The sequence below is a fragment of the Callorhinchus milii genome, unplaced genomic scaffold (genome assembly GCF_018977255.1).
Source record: "Callorhinchus milii isolate IMCB2004 unplaced genomic scaffold, IMCB_Cmil_1.0 Scaffold3, whole genome shotgun sequence".
NCBI lineage: Eukaryota > Metazoa > Chordata > Chondrichthyes > Chimaeriformes > Callorhinchidae > Callorhinchus > Callorhinchus milii.
Window position 1 is genome coordinate 6,907,616 of NW_024704744.1, and position 24,198 is coordinate 6,931,813.

Sequence of the window (24,198 nt, forward strand, 5' to 3'; positions counted from 1 at the left end):
CATTTCACCCACTCCGCTTTACAGTGTATTCTGTAAAACCCTTTGAGACGTTACAATGACGTGATAAGGCGCTATATCAAATGCAAGTAGTATTATTATATAATGATATTCCGTTCAAGAGCTGCTCTGCTTCACCAAAGCAAAGCTGCTCCCAGCATTACTCAACCCTTCCATTCCCCAATCTGATGGAAAGCAATAAATTGCTTCAACAACACTTCCTCACTCAGTCACTACGCTTTACAGTAAAACCCTGTGAAGCGCCTTGAGATGCCATTCTGATGTGAAAGCGCAGTATCAAGTGCAAAGATTATTAACAATAATAATAATCCTTGCATTTTAGTATTAACAATAACGATAATAATAACAAAAGGACATTCCTTGAAGATGCAGTATGGACAGCTTAACAGAGGGTATTTAGACGGACACCAAGCGTAGGGAGGTAATGCCAATCTTCCTCTCCACTGTGGTGGGCAGAGTGGGGTGAAGAGGCGAGGACAATAGAAGAGGAAGGGGAAGAGAGGAGGAAGGGGCGGGGAAAGAGAATGAGGTTCCATTCGCACTGAGGATATTATCCCTCCATCATTTCAAAGTGGACCTGATGTCTTCACGAGATTCCTCTCTGGTGAGGTTGGCGTCAGCTCTTCCTCTGATTGCAAACAAGAGCGTGTGCATGTTGTGTTGACTTTTGCGTGGATGCATGTGAAACCTCACCGCACAGAGTGACAACCTGAAGAAAACGTTGATTTTTTTTTCCCTGCTGCTTCTTCTTCTGCCTTTTCCTTGAAGGAAAATAATAAAAGCTAATTTGCAATGTTGTTTTTAACCCTCTCAGCCCCGTGAGAAAGGGCGTATGCGCTTCCACAGACTACAGAATGTACAGATTGCACTGGACTACTTGAAACGCCGCCAGGTGAGTGCTGGGGTTGCGCTGGGATCCAGTGAACTGGATTAGTTAATGGGAGGAGGGTGCAGGGGTGGGGGAGATAGAGGGGAACATATAATTGGATGTGTCACTCACTCAACCTACTTTGTTCCAGTAAAAAAACTCTAAGGTTCCATTTGCTTTTTGACAGCTTTGTCCACCTGCCTTCCCACCCTTAAGGATTTATGCACATTAACTTCCCAAGTGCCTTTGGTCTTGTTATAACACGTTTTTTGAGCCACAAAACCAGTTTCCTGAGCGTGCGGACAGCCTTCCTGCTCGCTCCTTATGAACCGGACGGGTTCTCGCGTGAAACGACAAATGGCCGACTTTTAGGCCTTCAGGTCACTGAGGGTGTCACTTCCTGCTTTTGGAGCAGCAAATCCATGGTGACCGGATGGCCCGGAAGTCGGGCATTTGTCTCGTTTTAATCAAGAGCCGGTCTGGCATGCGGGAAGCGAGCCAGCGAGCTGGTTCTGAGCACGAGCAGTGAATGGGGTCCATAGAGCAACCACTTTATAACCGAAGCTTTTCAGTATTGTTGTCCGGTTTAGTAGTGGATACTGTTTTAAGCGTGGTGATGGGTTTCTGAGTGGGTCAGATACCTGCTGACCGCAAATGATACACAACTGTGTCCCTGTCTTAGGTGTTGCAAATTCTTGTGGGCAAATGGAAAAAAAAGGTTAAATGTTTTTAACTTTCTTTCTCTCTCTTTGGTTTAACAGGTGAAACTGGTGAATATAAGAAATGATGATATAACTGATGGGAATCCCAAGCTGACGTTGGGGTTGATATGGACCATTATTTTGCACTTTCAGGTAAGCTTGGCTTTATTTCCTCAACTTATGGTGTTTTCGGCAGATTTTGTTCCAGTGTAACTGATGTTGTTTCGGGATTTGGGTTTGTACTCTGTGTGGAACTGTCTGCTAAGATCTGATTGTATCCCACATGAAGCGCTCTGTACAAGCGCTCGGAGATGCTGTCCGGCGTGAAGCACGCTATATAAATAGAAAGTTGTTGTAACTACTGATTTTGTTGTTGTTGGAGAGTGAGTCGCTGTGTTTAATTGGTGCTTTTTTTTGATACCTTTCTAAGCTATCTTGCTCGTGTTCAACGAGGAACCATTTGGTGGCAGACTGGCAGTGTTTTTGAATTGCTGTAATGCACTCGAATATTGTTGAAAAGACATGGATGGGTTAACGAAGGCCCAGCCAGTGGTCACCGTGATGAATCTACACTTGGGGGAGTGAGGGGTTGTTGGGGTGGGGGCGAGGGCTTCATAAAGTAAGGACTTGCCCGATTTTGGAGAGGAGTCAAAAGGAGAGTGATAATTACATGGCATTTCATTGAATGTGGCACAATGGAAATGGCTGTTCAACCATCTCGTCCGTGACTGTGCTTATACTCCACGAGCCTTCAATTCCTCCCGGTCATCTGTCCCGATCTCTCATCTCCTTTCCCTTCTCACTTGGGTGTACACTGATCCAGATACTTCTTTAAAAAAGTAATACATTTTATTCTTCTTCCTCTCTCTCCATTACAAAATTGGATCTATGTGGGATCAATTCTGTCTGCTTGCCTCCCCTCTCTCTCTCCCTGCCTCTCTCTCTTTCTCTGTCCCCCTGCCTCTCTCTCTCCCACTCTCTCTCTTTCTCGCTCCCTGCCTGTTTCTCTCTCTCTGCTGCCCACCCACTCACTCCCTCCCTCTCTTCCAGTATTGGATCCATGTGGAATCGGATTATGTTCCATGTGTTGTGTTGGACACATTTTGTCATGTTTAGTGAAGTAGCTGAGGACGAGTGAGATGAGGGAGTCTGGTACGTGGACAGACATGCTTCCAGTTATATGGCACAGTTCCAACCACATCAGCCTGCCCCTTGCTCTCAGTGCTCGCATGTTAACTCCTCACTGCACAAGATCCTTTGCTCAAGTGCCAGCCTTTCCCTCTTCGGCTTGATCCAAGCCGGAGCTAAGCTGATTAAAAGTAAAACATTTCTTCCCAGTGTAGATGGCACTACCCCAAACATCAACAGATGCTGGGCTACTTTAATAATGATAATAATCATAATAGTAATAATTTTTGTATTTGATGTGATGTGGTTTCATGTGGAGGCTTGCAGCTTAGTGGTTAGCGCCCTAGACTCGCAAGTAAGAGGAGCCTGGTTCAATTCCCGGGCAGAGCGAAACCTTAGGCCAGTTTCCTTACTCTGTTTATCAAGCAGTAAGTAGGAACCTAGTTGTCAGTCGATTGTCGGATCGCTTTCTGGCAGTAATAATCCTTCAAAAAAATTGATCACTCAATCCATGATTGTGGGACACTGTTGTGTGCAATTGGCTGCCATGTTTCGCCCACAAAATATACAGTCAATTCACTTTACAGTATATTCTGTGAAGTGGTGTGAGATGTCTCAACGATGTGATAAGGTGCCTATATCAAAGCAAGGACCATTATTATTACTATCATTATTATTGAAGGGACATACGGGATAATGCGGGCAGTGGGATTGAAAGAAAAACTTGCTCTGAGAGCTGGTACAGACTTGATGGTCCGATTGGCCTCTTGCAAATGGGCTGTGATAGAGTATGATTTGTGGGAGGGGATAGGAGTGAGGCAGGCAACTGGTTCAAACATTTAGCTAACCGGCTCAGCATCGCTAGCGCAAGGCTTTGGCAACAACCATTGGAGGGAATCTTGACCAGGAACATCGCCAGGAGCAGGATATCCCACACCGTGATAATTACCACAATCGCATTTCTCTTGCCCCTGTAATTTCTTAACCGCTATACTTGACGTAGTCTGCACTTTTGGGTTTGCTGGCTGGTTGCTACTCGAGGGTTAATGACAACCAGCGAGCAAGCCTCTTCCAATAAGTTTTAAGTGCAGCCAGGTTTTGAGGCTACACAGAGTGCATAGAAGGTGCTTCTCATCCTTGGATAAATTTGGCAGGCAGAAATACTCTGACCACAGGAGGAGCCCTTTGAGGCAATGTGATCCTTATTAGATCAACGCTGGAACAATGCCCAGCCTATGCTGGTCTGTCTCAGCGCTGGCTGAGAGCGTTTGAGTTTACGTTATTATAAAGATCCGCTCTATGGCTTCTGAGCCGCGAGTTAGCATTTACTTGCTCGGCCCTGGATCGGAAAAACGAACGTTACGCATTTCAGAGAATAATAATAATAATAACAATCCTTGCATTTGATACAGCGCCTTATCATGTCGCTGAGACGTCTCAAAGCGCTTTACAGAATATACTGTAAAATTAATTGGCTGTGTGTGTAATTTGTGGGCGAAAATGGCGTTTCTCCCAGTGCCAGCAATCCCTCAGATAAACCTGATCATTCGATTCGTGGCTGTTTGCACGGGACGTTTTGCTGCGCGGTGCGTAAATTAGCTGCCGTGTTCGCTTACAAAATACACACATGGTCTCTTTACAGTAAATCCTGAGAAGCTATTTGAAATGTTTTGACAACGCGATAAGGCGTTACATCAAACGCAAGGATTTATTATGATTAATAATAAATAATGCATTTTCCTCACAAGACTTCAATTTTTTTTATAACAGGGACTTTAGCATGCTACAAACAGTGATACAGCAACTTAAAAACAGTCAAACTAGACCATGCCGTTGTTTATACTCCCAAGAGCCCCCATCCCTTCTATTCCCTCCTCCATCATGTATGCAGCTTTAAGATGTCTCAACAACGTGATAAGGGCTATATCAAATGCAGATATTGTTGTTATTACCAGCTCACTTGATTTGGGAAACCGCTCCTGGAATTCTAAAGTTCACGTTTTGCCCACAGAATATACAGTCAATTAACTTTACAGTATGTCCTGTGCAGCGCTTTGAGACGCCTCAAAGATGTGATGAGGCGCTATATCAAATGCAAGGATTATTATTATAAAGCAATCCTTGTTCAGCTTTTGGGTGTTTGTCCCGGTTTGCTCACTGTCTGCAGTTGTGTGGTCTGATCAAAGTTAGGAGGTCAATCGCATCTCCTCCTTAACCAACAAAGTGCCTGTTCAGGAGGAGTGCGGGGGAGAGAGAGAGAGAGAAAAGGCTTTTGTGGAGCAAGTTTAGATCAGCCGACTCCAGAATGACTAAATTTCCTGTTTTGCTAAGTATCCACTAAGTGCGAGGCAGTTTTGCGACATGGGTGAAACCTTCACCTCTGATGACGTGTGCAGAGAATTGAGATTTGGTGACATTAACCTAAGGCCATTAAATCTGCAAAGACCTTTTGAATACTGTACATCCGTCTATCAGAATGTACCCAATCCAGGCTGACACTCATTCTATTTGCCTTCCCTCTTTTTGTTTTGCCGAGCGATGGAAATAGACCTGCTCTGTTTACCCCCTCAAGCCATACATCGGTGCTTTGAACTCACAGTCAAGGCTGGCACTCAAGTGCAACAACAAGTTGCACGTATATAGCGCCCTCCATGTAGGGTAGTGACTCCGAGCAGTTAGCAGTGGCAGAGCCTGACTCCGAGGAGTGGGGAGGTGGCTGTAAGCACGGTCGAAGATGAAAGTTTTCAGGTGAGACTTGAAAGAGGGGAGAGGGGGTGCAACGCAGAGGGATTGAGGGAGAGTGTTCCAGAGTTTTGAGGCATAGTGGCTGAAAGCACGACCTCTGATGGTGGGGTGGAGGGTGCGAGGGACGAGCAGGAGGCCGGTGCCAGTCGAGCGGAGGCACCGGGTAGTGGATTGGGGAGTGAAGAGGTCAGAGGTCGGAGAGGTAGGGAGGTGCCAGGGAGTGAATAAATTTGAACACGAGTGTGAGGATCTTGAAGTTGATCCGTTCAGTGATGGGGAGCCAGTGGAGCCTGGCCAGAACTGGTGAGATGTGTCAGTATGCAGGCGGCAGAGGTTTGAGTGAGCTGGATCTTGTGAATGGTGGAGCCGGGAGACCGGGGAGGAGTGCGTTGGAGTAATCCAGTGGGAGGTGACAAACGTTGCATTTGGGGTAAGGTACGGTCAGAGGTGGGCGATGAGGTGGAGGAAGGCGATCCTGATCAGGGACCGGATGTGGGGAAGGAAGGACAGCTGAGGGTTGAACCAGTCGCCCAGGTTGCGCACTGGTTCGGTGAGTCTGAGGGAGAGCCCAGGGAGGTTGAGGAGTTTAGATCCGCAGAAGTGAAGACGTTGACGGGAGCCAAGGAGTATGGCTTCTGTCTTGTCCATATTCAGCTGCAGGAAGTTGACACTCATTCAGGTCATGATGTCTGCCAGACAAGCTGATAGAACATCGGTGGATCTGGAGTCGATGCTGGAAGAGGCAAAATAGATTTGTGTGTCATCCGCAGAGATGTGGAAGTTTACCCCATTGCCCAGAGGGAGCATATAGATAAGAAAAAGAAGAACGCCAAGGATGGATGCCTGGGATACCCCGCAGGTGACCGGGCGGGGGCAGGAGGAGAAACCATTTGCTGAGATGAAATGCAGTCCTGGGTGAGGGTTGCATTGTCAAAGGTGCTATCCTTTAGATGAAACACATAACTATACATAACTGAGGCCCCTTCTGCCTGTTCAGCTGGATGTTTGAAAAGAAAATTGAGTTTTTCCCCCATTTTCCTGGATAACACGACCCTATATGAAATTGGTAATCACTTTATAACTGTTTGTGGAACATTGCTCTGCTCAAATTGCCTTCCGTTTTCACTTGCGAAGTACAGTCACCATAACCAACAGTAAATCCTTTGAGACATTTTGACGACATGATAAAGTGCTATGTCAAATGTAAAGATTATTGTTGTTATGTGATGATCACTGTCACGAATATCAACCCGAATATTTTCCAAGTACAGGATCATCAGATTTTTTTAGAATGAGTCTATTTTCCTGACCTCTACCCTCTGTTTTTGTCTTTCACCAAAACAAAGTATATTTATATAGCACCATTTACATTGGGAGCACATCTCCAAGTGCTGCACATAGTTGACTGAAAGCTAACCCACCAAAGGTGCTGTGGATAGAGCAGAGGACATGAATCAAGCTGGAGTTCTCTGAGCAGAGGGAGGCTCTGTGTCAATAGTGTGTTAGAAGGTTACAGAGTTAGGGTGGAAAGAGTCCTTGGAAGGATTTGAATGTGAATCCAGTGAGCAGGATGTTGGAATAATCAAGCTTGGACATTGTGAAGGCAAGAATGAGGGTCTGAGTAGCCTATGGGGGGTTGTTTCTCATCCTACGCCTTCCAGGTCTTGTTTAACAGGCTCCAAATCCATTTGAGTGCAAATTCTTGACTGTCCAGCATGAAAGCGCTATATAAATATAAATTATTGTTGACAAAGCAGTTGAAAGGGTTAAACGCACATTCAGGATTGGAAGGGTGATATTTTGCTTTTACCCATGGAACGGGAATTGGATTTGTTTGCATGTTGCGTAACTCCATTCATCACATCCAGGCTCGACTACGGAAACTCCCTGCTTGTTGGCCTCCTCAACTCCTCCCTCCACAATCTCCAGATCATCCAGAACTCTGTAGCTCGTGTCCTCTCATGCACCAGGCTCCGCTACTCTATGAGCCCCATTCTCGCCCGGCTCCACTGGCTCCCCATCATATAGAGGATACAGTTCAAGATCCTGGTCCTCACCTTCAAAGCCCTCCATGGCCCTGCTCCTCCCTATCTCTTTGACCCCCTAAACCCCTACCAACCTGTCCGCTCCCTCCGCTCAGTGGCCTCCACCCCCTCGCCTGTTCTCCCCACCGTTGGCAGGCGGGCCTTCAGCCTCTCTGCCTTCACACTCTGGAACTCCGTCTCCACAGTCCGTCCGCCTCGCCTTGCCTTGCCTTGCCTCCTTCAAGATTCGTCTCAAGACCCTCCTTCGGTCATCCTACTACCCCTACCCTCCCGGCCCTCCACTCCTCCTGATTCCTGACTGTCCAGCTCCTTGGGACGTCCTCCTGACGTGAAAGGCACTATACAAATGGAATTTGCTTAATTTATTGTTGTTGGAATTGCCAGTAACCGTTTTGTTCCCTCTGTGGAAGATGCCACTTGAAAATGGAAGTGATTCATCAAGCTGCAGGAATGTGGTTCATTAATAGAATAATTGGACAAATGTGGCCAACCTTTCAATAACCTCCGGCAAATGCAATATCCTGTTGTAATTCCCAAACAATGGCACGTTATATCCTGATCCTTGGCCATGCAGCTACCCAGTTAAGAGGGATGTAAAGTGCTGATGAACAAGGAGACAGGTTCATTAATGATTTCTGCATTTGATCCAGCTCCTTAGCACGTCATCGAGAGATCTCATAGGAAATACAATAAAATAGTGTGATTATGTATATTTTGTGGGTTCGCTCAGCAGCAAATTTTGTGCAGAGCAATGTACAACAAACAGACATAAATTGAGTGACCAATTTTAACTGGGGGATTTCTGCCCAGGACACTGGGAGAAACTACTTTCTCTTTTTGAATAGTGCCATGGGATCTTCAGTATCGGCCTGGACAGGGAAATGGGATCTCAGTTTAACATCTCATCCAGTTTAATATCTGATAATGCAGTTCCCCACCTGCCCCCCCACTCCCACAGCGCTGAATTGAAGCCTTTGCATAGACTATATGGGTTCCAAGTTCCCCATATAGTCTATGCTAACGCTCCACTCACAACCTCCTAACTCAGGCTTGTTCCAAAATCTGTTACACTATGTAGGTCAGATGTTGATATTATAAGAATGGGTTATTCTTTCTCTCTTTTCTCTCTCCCCCTCCATCCCATTGATTTTCCCCCCAATCTTGATGTTCCATTAGGTCTCGTCTCAGTTGGTAGCACTCTCGCCTCTTGGTCAGAAGGTTCAAACCCCTCTTTGGGATTTAAACTGGTAGTCTAGGCTGACATCCAATGCAGTGCTGGGGGCTACACTGCATGGTTGGAGATGCATCACTTTCTGATGAGAGGTTAACTAGAGTTCCCCTCTGCCTGTGTTCAGGTGGATGTTAAACCTCCCATTGCGCTGTTGGAATAGAGAGAGCCTTTTCTCCCAGTGCCCTTGCTTTTAATCCTCCAGATATATTGGCCGTCTACTTCATTGTTGTTTGTGGGACCTTGCTGTGCTCAAATTGGCTGCCGTATTTGCCTATAAATGCATCTAACCCTGCCAACACGAACCTTATCCATTCTCTGGCAAGAAACCAGCCCGATTTCCAGCATGTGTCTCAATAAGAAATGACTTTGCCGAACACACACAGTGGCAAACAAAAATAGAGTTTTAATAATTTTTGAATGAGATAAAAATCACTTTTCTGGAGGTAATAACAACTTTAAAAAAATCATAATAACCACGACTGTGTGGGACACTGCTGTGTGCAATTGGCTTCTGCATTTCGCCCACAAAATTTACAGTCAATTCACTTTACTGTATATTCTGTAAATATATTAAAAAATTAAAAAAGTGCCTTTATCCCATGTTTATGCGCTGATTTTTGCCAGATAATGAGGCAATCTCAGTTTAATGGAACCTTAGCGGGCGATAAAACTAGCACGTTGATTATAATCTCTTCAAAAAAATGTTTACAAAAATTTGGTCACTCAATCCATGACTATTTGTGGGACACTGCGGTGTGCAATTGGCTGCCGCATTTTATCTACAAAACATCCAGTCAATTCACTTTACAGTATATTCTGTGAAGGTCTTTGAGACGTCTCGAAGACGTGATAAGGCGCTATATCAATTGCAAGGATTATTATTATAATACTGAGCCCTTTCAGGGAGCTACAGCCTTAACTGCTCTATAGCCATTCGACCTCCTGAGAATTTTCTTTGCCTGTAGCTGTGGACTGGAAGATACAGTATAAACGTGCATTGATCACCTCGGGAGTACATACCACAACACTTCACAATAACATCTTGGTACATGACTTGGGGGTTGGTGAGGAGAAAGATGACCACAGGTGCAGTCAGAAAGGTAGGTCTTGAGACAAACCTTGAGCAAGGAGAGGGAGGGTGTGAACCGAGGGACATTGGGATGGAGTTCCAGAAAGTGGAGGAATTGCCATCTAACTCAAGTGAAGAGAAAACTCTTGATTATTGAATGGATGGAGGTACTTGGCAATGTTTGCTATGGAACACTGCTGCAGAGTTGAGGGCTCTGATAGTTGGTAGTTACATCAAAGTTTCAGGTGTCTTCAGTTTCAGATGGTTATAATAATAATAATCCTTGCATTTGATGTAGCGCCTTATCATGTCGTTGAGATGTCTCAAAGCGCTTCACAGAATATACTGTAAAGTATATTTTGTGTATCACGTTCAGCAATACTGTAGAAGCCCACTGCAGCCATTTTATGGGGAGTGAGTGTCCTGTGACCTGTGGTTGTTGTCTGTTCTCATTTAAAAGAAGGTAACTGAGAAGCCAAGACTCACTGTTGTGTTGGAGGCACACATCATACTGTAAATGCCTGTTGTTCTGTTTGTGCTGCGGTGTTGAGATAGTTGACTGACAGGATTTAAAATGCCACAAGCACTATCGAGCTCGGTATTTATAGGTGCCTTTCTACTGGTCGCGAGGTCTTGGCTGACGTGCACTGTACCTGGTTATACTGTTCAGCAACCGAGACACAAGGACATTCGCAGTCTATAGTTCCCTCTGGATTTTTATCTAATTGTCAGCCCAGCTCACTCTCGCCTCTGAGTCAGAAGGTTGTGAGTTCAAGTCCGACATTGGGACTTGGAATCGCATAGTCTCACCTGACACTCGAATGCAGTGCTGGAGATGTGTTGCATTGTCGGAGGTGCCGTCCTTTATGAGGAGACATTTAACCGAGGCCCTATCTGCCTGTTCATCCTGTTAAAGATCCATGGCGCTATTTGAAAAGAGGAGGGAGTTTCTCCCGGTGTCCTGGGCAACAATCCCCCAAATAAAATTGGTCATTTACTTTGTGCAAATTGGTTGCTGTATTCGCCTGCAAAATACACAGTTGCTTTACTTCACAGTAAATCCTGTGAAGTGCTTTGAGGTGTCTTCCAGGCATGAAAGGCACTATGTCAGGTTGCAGTGATTGTTATCTAGCTGTGCACTGGGTGTGAATGGGTATGTCTGCAGTTAATAGGCTTCAATTTCATGGGTGACTTGGTGTTGGAGCTGGTTGATAGTGCATGACTCTGTTTCTCCCTAAAAATGTTTCCTTTGGAGGAATGCGCCCGGAGAAGTTTTTAATTTACAGGTCATTAATCTTGGGAGGTGGAATTTGAACGGTCTGACGTTGCATTATGTTGCTTTGCTTGAATGCGGTGCTCGAGCTCTTTGTAAGGTAATAAATAACGCTGAGGATGGTAACTTTCCTTTCCCACATCGTGTCTGAAGGTCTGGATTCATTTGGAACCATCTGACCTCCACAGCACTGTGTGTCTGAGCTGTAATGTTATTTATAGTGTGATTTTAGTTGGCCCAGTCAGTTGCAGAATGTTGCTGACTAGTCGCTGCCTTGCACAAAACATCCAAAGAGATTTTCTTGTCCTTTCCCCTCCCTCCTACATCACCTCGTCATCTCCTATTACTATGTCACTTTCAGACACTTCGCTCCGAACCTTTGGAACTCTCTCCCCCAATCCCTCCGCCTTGCCCCACCCTTCCCCTCTATTGGATCACGACTGAAGACCTTCCTCTTCGACCCTGCTTACTGTCACCTCCTCCATATTCCCTGCTCGGTGTCAGGCTCTGCCACTGTTAAGTGCTCCCGAGACGCTGCATTGTATAAATGCAGTTGCTGTTGTGACATATTATTAATTTTATTATTACATAATTATTATTAATAACCTTGGATTGGGTATAACGCCTTATCACGTTGCAAAATGCCTCAAAGCGAGCCACAGGATTTCACTGTAAAGCTCAGTGACTGTGAGTTTTGAAGGCGAAAGCAGCAGTCTATTTGCACACAGCAATGTCCCACAAACAACAACAAAATGAAGCAATTAACTTTATCTGGGGGATTGTTGGCCAGAGCGCTAGGAAAAACTCCCTTCTGTTTTCAGATGGTGCCATGGGATCTTTATTGTCCACCTTAATGTCTCGTGAAAAGCAGAAGTAGGCCATTCAAATGGATGGGAAATAGTTGAACTTGATCCTATTGTCCCATATCTGTTCTTGGGCACCTTCCAAAGGGTGGAGGGCGGGGGGTGGGAGACAGATAGTGGGAGAGTCACTGGATTTAAATCAAAATACTGTCTCTTTCCCTCTTTTTTCCTCTGCATTAGCTACACCAGGGGCAATGTGGCCAGTCGTAGCACAATAGATATCAGACTGATATTATGTCAAAAGAGAATAATATGAAGGGTTGTGGGAAAATCACGACAACTTTATAACAATAATCCTTGCGTTTTGTTATTCATCATTTTTTATTATTAATAATCCTTGGATTGGATGTAGCGTGGAGTCCTGTAGCTCAGTGGTTGGAGCATTTGCCTCACAAGCGAGAGGAACTGGGTTCGATTCCCAAGTTTCCTTACTCCACGCGCCTCTGTTCACCGAGCAGTAAGTACGAAACCAGTTGTTAGCCAATTGGCAGATCGCTTTTTCTGGGGATAATAATCCCTCAAAAAAAATAATAATTTGGTCACTCAAGCCACAACTGTTTGTGGGACACTGCTGTGTGCAATTGGCTGCCGCGTGTCACCCACAAAGTATACAGTCAACTCACTTTACAGTATATTCTGTGAAGTGCTTTGAGACGTCTTGAAGACATGATAATGTGCTCTATCAAATGCAAGGATTATTATTAAGTGTACTGAGACGCTAGCCTACATGGCGGGCGCTATATAAGTTCAAGTTGTTGTTATTTTGTAAAGCACCTTATCACGTCGTCCAGAAGTCGCAAAGCGCTTCACAGGATATGCTGTAAAGTGGAGTGACTATTTTCTAGGTGAACTTGTGTTCATGTTGTGCCCTTTGCATTGGATAATGTCTCTGGGTGCTTTACGATGTTGGGGTCAGCTCTGAGCAGGGGAACGCAGGGAGTCAGACAATTAGCTCCAGTGGTGGAGTCGACCACAAGCCAGTGGTTGCACTGATGAGACAGACTCCTTTCTGTGCCGGATGTACTGTTGACTTTGAGGTCTAGCTTAATGCAATAGTTTGACTCACCAGAGCCCTATTGAGGAGCGGTTTACAAAATGTTGTTCTTCTTATTCAAGAAGTCAGCTTGTCCCCACCCCAGGTATCCATCCGCTCCCATCCACTTTCGCTTACACAGTCACTACGCTTAACAGTAAATCTTGTGAAGCAGGACCGTCCTCTCAAAATCCTCCTCTTCCTCCCCCACGCACCCCGCCCCCCCCCCACACACAGTGTGATGGTTATCTGACGTCTTCAAAGCCGAGAAGCTGCAGATGCTTTAAACTGATGGTCCCAGCGTCAGTGAAGTGGGAACGTTGGTCTGCCTGTACCTCAGCTTAAACCTGCTCTGACCCTGGTGTTTGTACGGGTGCTTACGCTGCGGATTGTTTAAATGCTTGATGCTGATCGGAATTATGCGTAAAACAAAAGAGCCAAAGTCCAATCGCTTTCGTTTCAACATCCGCACAGCTGACAGTCTGGTGATAAGGTTGTGCTAATTACTGCTCTGGAATGTAAACCGCACTATTAAACTCTGGGTGGACCGCAGTGCTGGTGGTGGGGAGGGGGTGGGAGTGGGAACGAGATTTAAAGGGAAAAGCTTTTTTTCCCCAGTGAGGTTTTGTCTGTGAACAGGAATTGAGATTCAAAAGATACTTCCCCCCCCTCCTCATATTTTATATATATATTATATATATAAACACACACACACACACTCACTCACTCACTCACTCACGCATGCACAAACTCTCATTGTGTTTAGTTAGTGTTAAACTGTTTGCATTGGGTGAGAATGCAGCCTAATGATTTCAAAGGTTGCTCTGGCATTACTGTGTGTAATACTCTCTCCATCTCTCTTTCTCTCTCTCTCTCTCACACACACACACACTATCTTGGCATTGTGCCACAACCTCTTTTTTTCAATAAAGTGGAACAAGCCGTGGCCAATGAGAGAGTTTTTCCGTTATTATCTCATGGGATGGAGCTCCTGGCGAATTTCAGGAAGGTCATTGCTGGCAGTGCAGGCAGGGCACATGTTAATTGTGTTCAGAGGTGCTTGGAAAGAGTTCGCTGTTGTTGCTGTAACTATGTCCGATTCTGCACTGATCGGACCCAGGCTCTTTCTGGGCTAAATGCCATGACTGGCTGCAGGAATATTTCACATATGCAAAATGGCTGCATGCTGAAGGAGAGGGAGAGAGAGAGAGAGAGAGAGGGGAGAAAGCTCTGCTATGGGTTGGTCTGCTGCTGGGCTTAGCGAGCAGAGTTTGTGCAAGCCGCCTGGGATCGGTCGAGGGGCTTGTTCTACTCCCTGAAGCAAATGGGCAACACTTGTGGCTGTGTGAGGGGCCAGAGGGAGGAGTGTGAGGTCGACCCTGCCAAAGCTCCTCTCAGTCATTCCCCGGATCTCCGGCACGGCAGACTTTACCTCCGCAGGAAGCACAAGAAGAAGAGATCGCCTTCTCCTCCTCCAGGGGAACCTATCAAACCCAGCCATGACCCCGCCGATGACTGCCTGGCCGGCTCCTCGGGTGTGCAGGCGGGTTTTGCCGGAAAACCCGACAGTCGGCACCTCTCGTGCCACCAGGGCAATGCTCCACCGGGGGTCCCCCCCGCCGCAGACAGACACCCGGGATGTTTGCAGGTGGGTGACACCGGGAAGCTAGGCTCCCCCTCGAGCTCACGGGTCTCCACTGCCCGCAGGTCCGATGGGGAAGCGATGGGGCCGGGTGGGCCGTGCGGCATTCGCGTGACCTATGGCGAGGGACCATCCTATACTGAGTGCGGACGGGACCCTGAACCCAAAACAGCCGTCAGCCTGGACGCCATCGTCCAGCCGGCCAAAGGCTCGAGAGGAGAAGCTGTGTCGGATTTCGAGGCCGGGATGCACAGCCCCCCGGCACACGGTGTTGACCACGAGATTGGGGACACAGCCAGCGCCGAGCAATCATTGCACGTCAGGTCCCATATGTCACGCGAGGAGCCATCAACACCCGTCTCGAAGGCCCGCACAAAAGGCCAGAGAACTCCCGCCTGTCGCAACAATTCGTCCCCCGCGGAACTGATAAAGACCTTCCCTCGTCCCATCGGGGAGGAGCCTCGCGAGCCGGCGATGTCCAGACATAAACATTCAGATGGTAATGGGATTACGTCAGGGCTCAATGAGGTAATGAATGGCCATTCACTCGAAAGACTTTCTTTGTTATATATTTTTTTAAAAAAAGAGATGAGACATTACGGTTATTCGCGAATTTAACCTCCTCCTCACTGGACTGAGAGTGGGCTTGTGATCATAGGGGAATAGGGCGGTGAAGTTGAAGTAGTTAGCTGCCAAGTGCACACTGTTTAGCGATTCTGAGGTGCCGTTCAGAGTCAAACTCTACCAGAAGTGAAGCCTTTCCAGTGTAATCCGTTATAATTCTTACATTTGGTCTTTCACGTTGGGAGGGCTTCCCAAAGACGGATACACTGTAAAGTGGAGTGCCTTTGTGTTTTGGGAGCGTATGCGCAAATGATTTGCGCTGAGCGATATCCCACAAACAGACATTGAAGTGAACGACTGATTGTATCCGGCAGATTGTTGGCCAGGACACTGGGAGAAACTCCCTTCTCTTTTTGAATGGGGCCAGGGGGATCTTTAATGTCCGCTTGAACAGGCAAATTGGGCCTTTTTAACCCGCGGAGGGAAGGTGATAGAAATACCCTTCCCTTTGAGTAGCTTTAATGTTTGCGCTCTCAAACTTTTTCTTTAGTTTAAAACAGGACTTAATACTCCCATTATTTAAGATGCACTTTGAAGCTCCCTGTTGCTCTGGACAGTTTGCCAATGTCATCTATATTGCGTGCGGTTTTCCACGTCTCGTGTACCTATTCCCAGAGGAGAGGCTGGGATGGCAGAACGCAGGTGCTCTGAACTACCCCTGGCACACAGCTCTGGTGTTAAATGGAGCCATATGTGACAGTTCAGACAAATTGGGGATTAGCAAGATCTGGAACTAGATCTGTGTAGTCCAACACTGGCTGCAGTGTGCAGCTTTCACCAGCAGGTGGTGAGAAGCATTCAATTCTCCTTTCAGATATTGTTTCCTAAAGTTTCTCTTTAGTTCTAATTAATTTTTTTCAAAAAAGAGTGCAAGACTCCAACTTCCGTGGGGGTGGCAAATGCAGCTCGTGTGAATTATTGTGTTATAGAGTCATAACAGCACCATTCGGCCCATCCTGCCCGTGCCGGCTCTTTGAAAGAGCTACCAACTCGTCTCACCCAACGCCTTATTTTGTTGTTGAACGTATTCATTTAGCATCGCCAGAATGGCTTGTGTTCCCTTGAGTTTAGGGGTGATCAAATTGAGGTGTTTAAAATGATAAAAGGATTCAATAGGCTAGATACAAAGAAACTATTTCCCCTGGTGGGGGAATCCAGAACAAGGGGGCATAATCTTAAAATTAGAGCTAGGCCATTTAGGAGTGAAATCCGGAGGTAGGTTTTCACACAAAGGGTCGTGGAAATCTGGAACTCACTCCCCTAAAAGGCTGTGGATGCTGGATCCATTCAAACCTTCGTGACTGAGGTGGATCGATGTTTGTTAGGTCAGGTTATCAAGGGAAATGGGGCAAAGGTGGCTAAATTGGAGTTGAGGTACTGATCAACCGTGATCTAATAGAATGGCGGAATGGGCTTGAGGGGCTGAATGGCCTACTCCTGTTCCTAATGATATAAGGATATGCTGGGACCGAGGGATATACACCCAGTACTGATTGATTTACGAGACCTCGAGTTGCTTGAGTTAAAATTCCTCTGCTGTTTCCCTTTCATTGCCTTTGGGCTCTTCTGATCAATTTCTCAAATCATCTTATAAATTCCCTTTAACAAACCACACCCCGACAACACACTGCGACTTGTTTGATACGATAAATCAACCACCCAGGATGGACCTGAAGATCTGTTTACTGCTTTATTTTTCCCTGATCGAAGCACTCCCACTGGTTTCATTTGGAATTGGGAAGTTTGAGCAGCGACCTGATAAGCGGCCTTCCAGATGATGATGGGTTCTAATAGGATCAACAGCAATAGACTATTTCCACTGTCATTGAGTGAGTCATTAAAACATATGTAAATGTCGCATGTGATGGAGTTAAAAGGGGAAGCTACAAAAATCTTTGCAAAGTGGGCAGTTGGATGTCAGCCTAGCTGTCAGTATCTCTCTCACCTTTGCGTCGATTGTGAGTTCAAGCGTTATGTTGATGATTATCTTAGCTTAATAAAAAATATAAATATTTCTCACTCAATCCACGACTGTTCGTGGGACACTGCTGTGCGCAAGTGGCTGACACTTTTCGCCCACGACACACCATCTGTTCACTTTACAGTGTATTCTGTGGAGAGCTCTGAGATGTCTTTAAGATGTGATAATACACTATATCAAATGCAAGGATTATTATTATGCAAGGATAATAATATAATATTATTATTATAGTCTGAGATGACACTACAGTACAGTTCTGGGAACACGTTGCATTATACTGTTGGAGGTGTCTTCCTTCTTTAAACATTAAACCAAGGACCTATCTGCCTGCTCAGGTGGATGTTAAAGATCCCCATGATACCTTTGGAAAAGAGAAGGGAGTTTCTCCTGGTGTCCTGGGCAACAATCCCCAAATAAAACTGGTCATTCACTTCATGGCTGTTTGTGGACATTGCTATGTGCAAGTTGGCTGCCACGTTTGCCTGCAAATATATAGTCACTACACTTTACTATCCTATCAAGCATATATATTATGATATCAGGCACTGTGTTGAGGTTCCATTTTACCACTGACTGTATGTGTGTGTGTATGCTCTCTCTTAGTTTTCCTTTCTCTTTTGGTCTCTCTTCCTCTGTGCACACTCTCTCTGTCTCTCTCCCTCCCTCCCACTCTCCCTTCATCTTCCTCTCTCATGACATCTTAATGAATCCAAAGCCCACTGAGCCAATCTTATTTTTGCCCGTAACTAGTTGCTGCATGCAAATTTATTGATTCACCACACCACAGGTCTCAATAAAAAAACACTCAACTCACTTGTTCATCTCTGAATATTTTATTACTGGCCCTAAAGAAATGTACACCATTTCAGATTTACTGCAGTATTTCTACGTAGCCAAGAACAGGAATGAATGGGAGACATTTTACTGTATTGTACATTCATAAAGTAGAAACATATGTCTTTAGAAACCAGGGAAACTTGCATATATTTTAAGAAAGCGAGAGAAAGAGTACATTTAGTACCGAACAGAATTAATCTCTTCCCTCACTTTCTTGAACTCTTGCCTTGTTCTTTGTTGGACATGGTTGAGTGCAAATTTGGCTGCCACGTTTCACATTATAAAATAGACAGTCACTGCACTTTACAGTATATACTGTGAAGCGGTTTGAGCCGTCCGTCCAATGTGAAAGGCGCAATATCAAATGCAAGGATTATTTATTTGTTCTTTCCAGAATAGAAATGCAAACCTATCATAATAATATAACAATAATCATTGCATTTGATACAGTGCTTTATCGCATTGTTGGGATGTCTGAAAGTGCTTCACAGAAGAGACTGTACATTTTGTGGGTGAAATACGTCAGTCAATTGCTCACAGTAGTGTCTCACAAACAGTAATGGATTGAATGACCAACCAAATTATTATTCCTTTACACTAAACGGAGCCCAGTTTATATCATAGACTGGTTATGTTTGGAATAAAGTTGCAGTTTCTCTCTCTCTTCCCCCACCTCCCCCATGGAACTTGGAACAGGTGTAGAATCATGTGCTGCAGTAAATCTGTAAGCTACCCTTTGCACTACAGGTTATAAAACATCAATCCATAAACATTAGATATTAGGTATTTTCCCTCTCTTGACAATATTTACTCAACTCTTTTTCCTGAAGGTATCAAGATCTCTTTTTCTTCCAGTGGTATATGTTTCCCCTGTTTAACCATGGTTGGCTTCCAGCCAGACCTGATCTGCCCTCATCTTGAGACCTGAGATTCCACCTGGCCTTAGGCCATGAGACCTATGGTCAACACCCACCGACTTGGTGTCAAACTACAGCATGTGTCAGCCTGGCTCAGTGGTAGCACTTTCGCCTTTGAGTCAGAAGATTGTGGTTTCAAGCCCCACGTTGGGACATGGAATCACATTGTCTAAGCTGACGCTCCAATGTGGTACTGGGGATGTGTTGCATTTTTGCAGGTACCATCCTTTAAATGAGACGTTAAACCGAGGTCCCATTGGCCTGTTCAGGTGGACGTTAAAGATCGTACGGCACTATTCGAAAAGAGAAGGGAGCTTCTCCCAGTGTCCTGGCCAACAATCCCCTAAATAAAATTGGGCACTCACTCCATGGCTGAGTATGGGATATTGCTGTGTGCCATTAGCTGCTGCATTTCCTTGACAAAATACAGTAAATCCATTCTGAGGCGCCTCAATGACGTTGTAAGGCGCTATAAAACGTACAAGGATTATTATTATTAAGTGATCTGAGGCTTTACCCTGCGTGAGGGTACTGTATAAATCCAAGTTGTGAGAGAGCACAGAGGAATTCTGGAAAATTTATCAATTGTCTTAATTTGGAAGCTGGTTAATTTTAAAGAAGCAGGGAAAACCGTCTTCCATAAACTAAATTTATGATTTTTCCACTTAAGACAAAATGGCTCTGAAGTCTAGACCAGGTGGAATTCTGGGCCTCTTGAGATTTTCCTTTGGCCGCAGGACTGTGGACAGCCCAAGTGAAGAACAACACCCGATTAGTGGCCGGATGAGGAAACTGGAACGTTTGCTGTTGAACATTGCCACACAGTTGAGGGCCAGGTTACTTGCTGTAAAGTTTGAGATGTCGTCAGTTTCAGATGGGTTCAGCAGGTTTTTAGTATACACCTGATGTAGTGATGTATCGCATCGTCAAAGTGTCTTGAAGTATTTCACAGGATCTATTGTAAAGTGTAGTGACTGTGTATTTTGTAGGCAAATCTACAGCACCGAGAAAGGGCATTTGGCAGATCTAGTCTGTGCCAGTGCTTGCACAAGAGCCTTCTGAATCTCCCTCCCCCACACACCCCCACCATCCTCACCACCACCACTGTAGCCATTAATTTCATGTGAGCCTTGAGGGTAAGAGAAGCAGAACTGCTCAGAGATTGAACATAGGACCTTTCCAGTCTGTATGTCTCAGCTTCTCACTGTATTCACTCGTTGGGTTATTGATGGAAGCCCAAGAGGAATATATATTCACAATTGTGTGCATTTCTATGACTGCATCTCACTCTTCTCTCTTTGTGTGTGTGTGCGTCTCTTTCTTGGTCTCTCGATTTTCTCTGTGTACCTTTCTGTTTCTCGTTTTGCTGTGTGTGTCTCTGTCTGGGTGTATGTCTCTTTCTCTCTCTCTCTGCCTTTCACCCTTACTGTACTTATTTTATCCAGCAAATGCAAAATAGTAATTTCTGGACGAAGTAACACAAGAAGCTTTAGCAAAGATCGCATTGGAGGGCTTTTGCAAATGCAGTGGGAAGAATTTTCTTTCTGCACTCGAGGTTTCTTGGTTGATCAAAAGGAACTGAATGAGATTAATGAAAACCATTTGAGTGTTGCAGTCTGGCGATTGTGATTTATGAGGATAAGTAAACCACATGATGGACAGCTCACAGCGTGGGGGTAGATTCCAGTCCTGACAAAGAAACCAAACAAACACAAAGTAGACATAGCTTCGCTAATACATCAGTGGGGTGATGTTATTCAGTAAAGTCTGGGAAATGAAAGTGACTTCTTGCTTCCTGACAATTTGACAAGTTTTTTTTCTATTGAAAAGGAAATGTAATGTTAATGTAGATCCACGATTAATGAATTTGTACTTGTAGCAAAATATCTTATGATAGTGCCAGTGCCTCGAAGTGCTTCAGAGTTTTTCTGGAAAGTGTTGTGAATGTGCTGACAATGCAGGTTGGCAATGTTACTTGAATAGCCGTGAAGAATGATGACTTGAANTTTTTTTTGTATCTGAGGGATTGCTGGCTCGGACACTGGGTGAAACTCCCTTTTCGTTTCAACCAGTGGAAGGAAGCATGCAAGACAGAAAGGCATGGTCAATCTGATGGAAAATAGTAAATAGTCCAGCGGTTTGATGTAATAAGCCCTTTCTCCCTTTGTAGAAGGCTTCACACAACACCATGATATCATTAGTTTATTTTATCACAAATTTTACATGTGTGCGCAATAATTATCAATTAGTACACACACATATGTGCACACATGAGTGACAGTTGTCATCTCAAGCCACATCGCTCGGAGGATGTCTCGAAACACTGTAAAGTAATGCCTGCTTTGTTGGCCAACATAGCAGCCAGTTTTCCCACAGCAACGTCCCACACACAGCAATGAAGTGAATGTGCAATTATATTTGGGGGATTGTTGGCCAGGATACCGGGACAATCTCTCTGCTCTTAATTAGGCAGATGGAACCTTGATTAAAAGTCTCATCTGAATGACAACAGCTTCAACAATCCAGTGCAACCCCAGGGTAAGACTATGTGAGTTCAAAGTTCTGAGATGGGACTTGAACCCACAACCGTCTGACTCGGTTGTGAGAGTGCTACTAACGGAGCCAGAGTGGCACACGAATTTGGGCACCCCACACTTTTTTCTGATGTGTATTCATTCTGCGAGACTGTAAATCTTGTGGAAGTACTTGTACTATCGTTGTGCGGAGTGTTCCAGTATGTTTAGTCAGTATCAGCTTCTCACAGAGGTTATCACCAGGATTCCCTTTTTGCTGTTCTTCTCTGTTCATTTGTCTTGGCCTCAGACCAGGTCTCATGTCAGCAGTTAGTGAGGTCACCCACATAATGTCATTGCAACCAGGCATGGGATACAGGATATTTGCTATAACCTTTGTGCTATTAATAGCCTTGGTTGCTTCAACATTCAAAGCTATTGCTGAACTAATAGTGATGTCTGGATTGTTTTTCTTCCTGAATAAGGTGTGGCTAATAATAATCAAAGCGGCAGCTAATTGCACACAGCACAGTCCCACAAACTGTCGTGGATTAAAATGTCCAATTTTGCTTTGAGGGGGAGGGATTATTACCCCCAGAAAGCAATACACCAATGGACTAACAGCTGATTCTTTCTTACTGCTAGGAAACAGAGGCACGTGGAGTAAGGAAACTTGCCTAAAGTTTCAACCGGCCCAGGAATTGAATCCGGGTCCACTTGCTTGTGGAACAAGAGCGTTAGCCACTAGGCTGTGGGACTTATTATAATAATCTTTGCATTTGATGTAGTGTTCTATCATGTCTCAACATTACCGAGCAGTTTAGATTTTTTTCTGTGTTGTTGCCATGTATTTGTTGTCAAATGTGGCAGCCAATTTGCGCACAGCAATAACCTACAAACAGCAATGGCCCACAAACAACCATCAAGTGAATGACAATTATTTAGCTGAGGGATTATTGATTAGGTCATTGGAAAGAAATCCCTTCTCATTTTGTCAGCCTGGCTCAGTTGGTAGCGTGCTCATCCACTGAGTGAGAAGGCTGTAGGCTGACACTTAGATACGGTGCTGGGGGTTTGCTGAATTCCTGGAGCTGCTGTCCTTCTGGTAAGACAATGAACAACAGTAACAACTTGGATTTACATAGTGCCCTTCACGGGTGGAAGAGTCGCGGAGCGTTTCAACCAAAGTCTGATGGCTTGCCTCAGTTGAAAGTCTCACTTGAAAGTTGGCACCTCTTCAGTACAGTGCTCCCCTTCACTGTATTGGAGTATTAGGCTAGAGTCTGTGAATTCTAAGTCCCGACATGGAGCACAACCTTTTGACTTGAGACCCAAAAGTGCAAGCAACTGAACCAGCCTGAGACACTTTTTCTCCATACCCCGTAATACCTTACTTCCCAAATATCTATCCATCTCTGTTTTAGACATCTCTGTTTTAGACATTGTGGAGTCCAAAAGCTCAGTGGTTGGAGCACTCGCCTTGCAAGCGAGAGACCTGGGTTCGATTCCCGGCAGGTGAAACCTTGGGCAAGTTTCCTTACTCCACACGCCTGATAATAATCCCTCAAGAAAAAAAATAATAAATTGGTCACTCAATCCACGACTGTTTGTGGGACACTGCTGTGTGCAATTAGCTGCTGCATTTGCTTACAAATACAAAGTCACTCCATTTCACAGTAAGTCCTATAAAGTGCTTTGAGGCGTCCTTCTGACATGATAAAGCGTTATATCAAATGAAATTGTTGGTGTTATTATTACAGCACGTTGGTTCCTGTACTGCACTCTGGGGGAACATTGCTGGTCACGGTTGAATGATGTGGGTTTCTGGTTGGAAGTGTTCCCACTGTAATTTGAGTCATCAAATCCATAGGTGTCAAGTATTTGGGGATGATAAAAAGGCTGTAATATTGAAGGCCACTTATGTTGTAAACATGAGGTTTCAAGTTCACTCTTGTGCATTTATTTTTGATGTTCAAATGAGTTGCTGTTGACGGTTTCACTTTATTCTATTTGATTTTTTCGCTTCAAAAACATAAACATCCACCAAATTTTTCTGCTCAACTTTATTTTTTTCACTCCTTTCCTGACTAGCCTCCTTGTGGAGAGGAGATGTCTTTGGGACAGGGATTCTTCCTACTCAGTCCTGTTAACTCGGCAGCTAAAACCCTAATGGGTAAGGTGGTCCAAGCTGTATGAGCAGCGGGAAAGCTTGCCACACAGCGATATCAATCGCAAGCTCTGTGGTTTTAACTGGTTAAACTCCAGCAGTAGCCCAACCCACACACTGGGGTCCCCAAGAATTGTCTCTTGCCATCCTGCGTCTAATACTTTCCAGAAATAGGTAACTCAAGTATAGGAGAGAGAATGCACATTCTGTACCAAGTAAATGTGGATTTCCATGGGTATGTGACATCCAAACCAAACTCAATCACGGTGATGGTTTTCCTGTATATCTGACACGTGATTGACCAAAAATGCTCCCCTGATTGGTGTTTGCTTCCTTTTTCTTTCTGTTGGTTCCAATACTTTTCCCAAATGGCCATTCTTTAGGTGAGTCTTGTCATTGAGCATTGGTTGGTAATTTTCAGAACGTGCAATTATATAGCATCTTCACGTGGAGAAGCATCTTAATATCTACACACAAGCCTTTTGCTAATTGTGGGTTACTGAGGTCAGTTGTAGCAAATGCTTTCCCTGGCTAAGGCCGGCT

At 45.0% G+C, this 24,198-nt stretch overlaps 1 protein-coding gene across 1 annotated transcript in view; it reads left to right on the top strand.

The window, feature by feature from the left end:
* Positions 1–24,198, top strand: part of LOC103179015 (dystonin) — a 323,265-nt gene that overhangs the window by 95,448 nt on the left and 203,619 nt on the right. Inside the window, exons 5-6 of the mRNA XM_042333693.1 lie at positions 833–910; positions 1,648–1,740. Of these exons, the coding sequence (XP_042189627.1) occupies positions 833–910; positions 1,648–1,740 (171 nt within the window). The remainder of the gene's footprint in view (positions 1–832; positions 911–1,647; positions 1,741–24,198) is intronic.